We start from the raw sequence: 7,799 nt of genomic DNA on the forward strand, positions 1-7,799 counted from the left end.
AACCGCTGGGTCAAAACAGCCCAATTGCTGGGTTTGCCCCTATTTTACCCAGCACTGGGTTGTATTTAACCCAGCATTTTTTAGAGTGTATATATATACTGTATATATAGGCCTAATACACACATAATTAATTAATTACATTTATTGTTTTAGCTATCCAAAGCATACACAAAGATGAATTTGGAAAGTTTCTATAAATCTGACAAGGTAGGCCTTACTTGTGTAATGTAGACACAAGTTCAGGTTACAATAATGTAGGCCTACGTTTTCCCTGTTTGTTGTATTTGATGTGCTTTTAAGAAAATCATATCAAGAAATATACTTTGCTTTATCTCTGATATGAGACAGACATCGGATTGTCTAAAATATTTAGATTTATTGCACAGGATGTTCTGAGATTACAATTGTTTATTTATTTATTTATGTTGCCCTAGGTTACATCTTATAATGTTTTAATTCAAATGATGGTAATGATGATTAGTAGTACATTTAGAAGTGGCAGTGTTATTATTGTATTAAAATGTATTATTTAAAACATTATTTATTTTATATGTTATAATATTATATATTTTATTTAGGTAATTCTTATCATCTTTTGAAATTATACTTATTAATAAATAATAATTGCGCTCTCTCTCTCTCTCTATAATATTTATATTTTTTTATTATTATATTCTATAAGATTAATAATATAATATAATATAATAATATAATATAATATTTACATTTAGTCATGACCGAGTTTGGACACCCCTGATCTAGATTCTAGCTAGAGAGAGAGACATGCTGCTCATATATCAAGTCAAAAACATTATAGTTGAATAACACATTTTACCTGAAGGCGTCGTCGCCAGCATCGCTGTGATTCTTGTGTTTATTCGCGGGTGTTTCGTGTCTCTGCTCTTTCTCCTTCACCTGTCCGCTGAGCGTCTCTGCGCCGCCGCGCTTCGCCTGAGCTCCCGCCGCGTCTCCGGCGATCGTGGTTCTCCGTCTGTGCTTCACAGAGCCCCTCTCGCTTCTGTCGCCCATGTTCGCGGTTATAATGAAGCAGACAGACGCATCGTTTCTGTCATGCTCTTGCCGTTTCGCCGAGCTTTGTTATCAGCGCGTTGAATCGAATAGGACGCGGCGCATCAAGCCTTCCTCGCTGCGCAAGCGTTGCGCAATGAGCGCGGCGACACCCAGATGCACCATGGCACGATTTACTCAATCATAAATCCACTGATTACACGGTTTTAAAATCATCTCCACGATTTGCCAATAGTTTGTCATAAAACACATTTGCTCTCATGCAATGATTAGCGTTTATACCTATACAGAACTTTGTGTTTCGCTGGTGATACAATTATAGGCTATATATCATATGTACACTCTAAAAAATGCTGGGTTAAATACAACCCAGTGCTGGGTAAAATAGGGACAAACCCAGCAATTGGGCTGTTTTGACCCAGCGGTTAAATGTTTAACCCAACCTTCTGGGTAGTAACCCAACCGCTGGGTCAAAACAGCCCAATTGCTGGGTTTGCCCCTATTTTACCCAGCACTGGGTTGTATTTAACCCAGCATTTTTTAGAGTGTATATATATATATAGATATATACTAGAGTTCGACCGATTTTGTCGAGTGGATTTTGCCGATACCGATAGCTAGGTTGGACCACACTGGCCGATACCGATTAATTAACCGATAGTTTTTAATTATCTCTGATATGAGACAGACATCGGATTGTCTAAAATATTTAGATTTATTGCACAGGATGTTCTGAGATTACAATTGTTTATTTATTTATTTATGTTGCCCTAGGTTACATCTTATAATGTTTTAATTCAAATGATGGTAATGATGATTAGTAGTACATTTAGAAGTGGCAGTGTTATTATTGTATTAAAATGTATTATTTAAAACATTATTTATTTTATATGTTATAATATTATATATTTTATTTAGGTAATTCTTATCATCTTTTGAAATTATACTTATTAATAAATAATAATTGCGCTCTCTCTCTCTCTCTATAATATTTATATTTTTTTATTATTATATTCTATAAGATTAATAATATAATATAATATAATAATATAATATAATATTTACATTTAGTCATTTAAAAAACGCTTTTATCAAAAACGATATAATATAATATAATATAATACGTGAAACTTGAAACCTGAACTTGCGGCTCAGTTAGTCAGTGATATATTACATAACTCATGTAAATACAAACATACCGCATGTCTGTCACCATGGGCAGGTGTAGAATCACGTTTGAAATGAGCCAATGGCGTCGAGCCTCTCGATGTCTTTAAACCAATCAAGAGAGACGTTGACAGCAGTCAGGTTGGTTGAGTGACTCACCGGCGTTTAGCCAGTGAGAGTAAAGCTCGGGTGACGAGCACTCACGTCTCGACGGCGATCTGAGGAGAATCATAACCGTCACTTTCCTTTCGTTTTTACGGTCAGTTTTAAATTAAAACTATCTTATACTCATCAGAAAAGTATGTATTTGATATCCTCATGACTGTGAGTCGCGTTAAGAGATGAAAAAAGCGAGGAAGCGACTGCCGGCGAGCGAATCGGAAGCGTCTGTCAGGAAACATGAAGGTACCGGTTCCGGTCCATTATAAATTGCCTGAATGTATGTGGGAGATTCATTATGGTTGTGTTAGTCCGTTATGATGTCTGTAAGTCAGTGTTCGATCCATAAGAAAACCGTTTAATGTGTATATGAGAGATTTGTTATGTCACTGAACGTGTGAGGAGATCCATTATGTTGAGACCGAGTGTTTGACGGGTCCATTATGATTTCATTGAAGCTGTGAGAGATCTCTTATGATGTCAATGAATGAGTGAGAAATGTATAATGATGTCTAGCTAATGGATTATCATTTTCATTCATTCATGATTCAAATAATCAAGAGATTACTGTATATTTGGGTGTGTTATTGTGCTACTCACAGCATCATGTGTCATCATGATTTTGTTCCTCATATTTAGTTTTGTTGGCTTAACCACATAATTATATCTGTACATGAAGCTCTGGTTACAGTGTTTATTCCTGCACTGTGATTTAAGCCAATGGTTCTCAAACTTTTTATACCAAGTACCACTTCAGAAAATATTTGGCACTCCAAGCACCACCATAACGACCAACATTAAAATACAGTAGCGTACTAGGCCTAAATATTCAGCTACAGCTCTGCACAGTTAAAAAACGAGGCAGTTTTATTCCTAATAAGAATTATTTGTTGTTGTCAGCCACTTTAACATTGTAAATACACAGTTTGAACATTAACACTGCACTGTGCTTACATACAGGTAAATAAAAAACTCAAATAAATGTATTGCTTTTTAACATTAATTTATATTTAATTTAGGGATTCCTCTGGGTACCACTAGAGGGAGCCTGAGAACCACTGATTTAAGCCATACAATGCTCAGTTTCCAAGAAAGTTTACAGCCAACTGGGCATTTACTTTGCTGTATGTTGAGTGTTAATTTTGCATCCTGTCTCATACATTTGTATTTTAATTGCAGAACAATTGCCCTGGAAGAAACAGAAGCTCCTGGACATCCATCAGGCCCTGAACAGCGACCCCGTGGACATCGAGACCCTGCGGCGGGCGGCTGTGAGCGAAGGCGGTTTGCTGACGGATGACATCAGAAGAAAAGTTTGGCCCAAACTCCTCAGCATCAATGTGTACAATCTGCCTGCCAAACCCTGTAAGTGTGTGTTTTGTGTGTGTGGAACGTACCACAAAAACATCAGTGTTTTTTTAAAAAACTTTTTTCTTATTTCCCTCATTTAAAGCCAAAGATGTCCGAGAAGACCACAAAGACTACAGACAGGTAGTGCTCGATGTCAGGAGATCAATGCGACGCTTCCCGAAAGGTCAGTATCTGATAAATGAGTCAAAGAACATGACACACCATCACATGATTTGATCCAGTCACTCTGGACTGTTTTGAGACATACTTACAATCAGCACTGTCAGCATTTATACATTTTAATGTCCAGTATGCCATAAAATCTGACATCCAAAATGTGAAAATTCTGATTTGACAAAAAAAAAAAACTTTTTTTTTTTTTATTGTAAATTGCGTGATGTTTTTTAAATGAAATAAATAAATAAAATAAGCCAAACAATTTTTAAGTCGATAGCTTCTTCCGTTTATTTTTTCAATAATATTTTAATAACCTGGATCACAAAAATATTAATTATATTATCAGTAGAACATAACAATTAGAGTGCAAATTTGTGATTAATATTTCTAATACATTTTGTGTCAATTTTGATGTCCAGTATGCCATAGAATTTGACATCTAAAATGTGAAAAATTGGATTTGACAAAGAATTATGTTTTTCATTGTAAATTACATGACTTTTAAAAACAAAAAAACAGTCAAACGATTTCCTTGGCATATTATATTATCAGTATACATTTTTGATTATTTGATTGATTAGAGATTAGTGAGTTAGTGAAATATTTACAGCATACATTTATTCATTTAGCAGACGCTTTTATCCCAACCATCTTAAAATGAGTAATGCAACAAAGCAATTCAAAAGTTGTAAGAAATAAGATATTTATAGTATATATATATTTAAAATTAATGTTAATATTTTTGTTTCATATTGTTTTTTAACCCTAAAATGTTCTATATTTCCTGAGTTAAATTCGATTTTTAATCCCAGATTTTCAATGTAGACATTTGACTCTTGATATAGATATTTGCAGTTATATAAGATTTTAGAGATATATGCTTAAGAATGATTTAAAATTCATTTTATGTTTTTTTTTTTCAACCCTAAAACGTTCTATATTTCCAGGTTTAAATTTATTTTTATTTATTTTGTATTATTTTTTTTTTATCCCATATTTTCACTGTGGTCACACATTTTTAGACCTCATTTAGAACATCTCAATATTCTTCTTCATATTAATGTTTGCTTGTATAATCACCACTCTTTCCAGTGTCCTTCGGTGACATTCTTTCACTGTGAATTCAGAACAATGCATTGATTGTGTGTTATCTATTCCAACACAAATACCTTGAGCTTCCCATGTGATATTTGGACAGTTGAGGTTTGAAGCTGCAATAATCAGGGAGACTTTTACAAGTCATTATGTCTGCCGAGTGTGTTTGATCCTACTGTAATGGAATAATTCATTTCCATCTAACAGTGCTTTTTTTTTAGTAATACGCTTGTTTTTATGGTGGTGTGATCGTTCTCAGGCATGCGTGTGGATGAGCGAGAGGTTCTCCAGGAGCAGCTGATCGACATCATTCTGGATGTTTTGAGGAGAAATCCTCAGCTGCACTATTATCAGGGTTATCATGACATCGTGGTGACCTTCCTGCTGGTGGTGGGAGAGAAAATGACCATCGCAATCATGGAGAAACTGTCCAATCATCATCTCAGGTGAATTTACCTGACCTTATGTTCTTCCCCACCTACCTCTGATTATAATGTTATGTTTTGCTTCTTGCAGTAAAAGAGAATTTAGTTTCACATAACTGTTTTACATATATTTTAGGATTATAAATCAAAAACTTGACTTTTATTCAAAGCGACTCACACTGCAATGACATTTTATCAGTTGCATTCCGAGGGAATCGAATCTATGACCTTGTAGATGCTAAGCTAGAAAAATGCTTCTTTTTGTTTTGCTCTGATGTTGATAAGTATTCTTATAAGTATTTTGTGTTTTATTCTGCTGGAAACTGCAGGGATTTCATGGACCCCACCATGGACAGCACAAAGCACATCCTGAACTACCTGATGCCCATTTTGGAGCGAGTGGACCGAGAGTTACATGACTTCATGATCAGGTAGACTGTAGACTAGTGATTATCTGTGATTGATCCACGTTCTTACGTGCATATTCTATGCAACTACAGTTTTTCCAGAGATTAAACACTAAGGTATTTCTGGCTCTAAATTGATTGGATCAGGCATGTTTGAAGCTGTTGTAAAAACTAGCTGTGACTGCATATCAGTTATATATTAATGCATCAGCCATAAACAGCCTCCAGTTAAACTAATGAACTATATAGCTTGGCAGTAATAGCATTAAATATTGAATGCGTTGCAGAAAATTAATATCTTCCTGATTTTTTTCTTCAATACAAATATCTAAAAACCCTTAAATCAAGAAGATATATTTACTTGAGATGCGAATGTAAAACAAAGTTGAAAAACTGAACAAAATTATGCGAGTTTGTGCTTAAAACCTTAATTTTTCTTCACATGTTCTATAAGTCTTAGATTTACCTTCATAAAACCATTTAAAAAAATAAAAATGGTAACTTTTTATCTCACAATTCTGACTTTTCTCGCAATTCTGAGTGTATATCTCACAATATACAGTGGGTACGGAAAGTATTCAGACCCCCTTCAATTTTTCACTCTTTGTTATATTGCAGCCATTTGCTAATATATCTATATATATAGATATATATATTTTTTATATCTATATATATAGTATATCTTTTTTTTTCTTGCGTTTAAAAATTGCAAAAAAAATAAAAAATCTGAAACGTGAGATATAAGCTCAAAATTCTGGGAATAAAAATGACAAAATTGTGAGATACAAACTATTTAATGGCAGAAAAAAAAACAGAATTGCAAGATGCAAACTATGAATTGAGAGGAAAAGAAGTCAGAATTCTGTGTTTATATATTGGGAGAAACAAAGTCTGACTTTTTTTGTTTTAATTCTGTGGTGGGAATGGGCATCCATAGTTGCCACCAACATGATAGATGAACTGATTAATTGTTAGGTTTGAAGTAGTTGTGGTGGAAAGCTATAGAACTTACTGAGCGTAAGCAACCCCTAAGTTTGCTTAAAGAAATGTACTGGGTTAAATACAAGTAAAGTTATATAAGCAGCATCTATGACATGCTGGCAATTATGACAATTATGGCAATTATTATTTATAAAGAATAAGTTCATCCATTATCGTAGTAGCCTTGCATCTAAAAGGGTGATTAACAAAATTTGACATCCAAGAAAACAGAAGAACATGCAGAAGAATTGATGCAAGCACTTGAACAGTGTGCTTCCTCTCCAAGTGCATTACTAAAAATGTGTTTGTTGTTACAAAATGAGCGATGAGTCAAATTTTTTTTTTCATGGTAATCAGCTTGTTTTGATCCCAGATCATTGATTTAAATGCATCTGACCAGCTGAGGTTAATAGACTTCTCTGTGCTGAAGAGGGCAGCAGAAGGCATCTTTAAACAACTAGACAGAGTCATGAAAGAGCGTTGCCTGTTAACAGGTTTATCTTCGACTATTATACATTGTCTGTGTCTATTAAAGCTGCTGAAATCTGTGACGTGGATCTTGAATGTCTGTACGTTTGCTGCCAGTAGATGGTAGCTGTTTACACTGAATCAGGTGAGAGAAGAGGAGTAGCAGAGTGTAGTAGATGTACGGTTCACTTCACCACTGTCAGCTCAAAACTGATTTCCCTGCAAGGACACCCACACACACACACACACACACACAGGCGCTTTATGAAATACTCTCACGGGAGACGGTTTTGTGTGCAGTCCTTCATCAAAGTCACTGTCACATGGCTCAACAGTAAGGATTTGTTCTTTCCTGATTTTTATATCCCTGACCAACATTTTTACTCTAAACTTTTTATTTTTATCTGCATAATTCAGTCATTTCAGACATTTTTTTTTTTTGAAAATCAGTGTCAGAAAAATGTTACATATAATAAATCAAAAATGTTTGTGTATGTATGTGTGTGTGACTGAATAATTAAACTTTAAATATAAATAAATA

At 34.4% G+C, this 7,799-nt stretch overlaps 2 protein-coding genes across 2 annotated transcripts in view; one reads left to right on the forward strand and one right to left on the reverse strand.

Annotated features, from left to right (window-relative positions):
* The window catches only part of LOC107655125 (diacylglycerol O-acyltransferase 1-like), a 22,064-nt gene extending 20,863 nt beyond the window's left edge, over nt 1-1,201 (reverse strand). Inside the window, exon 1 of the mRNA XM_016442550.1 lies at nt 836-1,201. Coding sequence (XP_016298036.1) covers nt 836-1,029 — 194 coding nt within the window. The 5' untranslated portion in view covers nt 1,030-1,201. The remainder of the gene's footprint in view (nt 1-835) is intronic.
* A 1,146-nt stretch (nt 1,202-2,347) lies between these two features.
* The window catches only part of LOC107655126 (TBC1 domain family member 20), a 31,169-nt gene continuing 25,717 nt past the window's right edge, over nt 2,348-7,799 (forward strand). Inside the window, exons 1-5 of the mRNA XM_016442551.1 lie at nt 2,348-2,601; nt 3,535-3,720; nt 3,809-3,889; nt 5,237-5,423; nt 5,732-5,833. Coding sequence (XP_016298037.1) covers nt 2,538-2,601; nt 3,535-3,720; nt 3,809-3,889; nt 5,237-5,423; nt 5,732-5,833 — 620 coding nt within the window. The 5' untranslated portion in view covers nt 2,348-2,537. The remainder of the gene's footprint in view (nt 2,602-3,534; nt 3,721-3,808; nt 3,890-5,236; nt 5,424-5,731; nt 5,834-7,799) is intronic.

Source organism: Sinocyclocheilus anshuiensis, unplaced genomic scaffold, assembly GCF_001515605.1.
Source record: "Sinocyclocheilus anshuiensis isolate Anshui unplaced genomic scaffold, SAMN03320099.WGS_v1.1 scaffold515, whole genome shotgun sequence".
In the NCBI taxonomy this organism is placed as follows: domain Eukaryota; kingdom Metazoa; phylum Chordata; class Actinopteri; order Cypriniformes; family Cyprinidae; genus Sinocyclocheilus; species Sinocyclocheilus anshuiensis.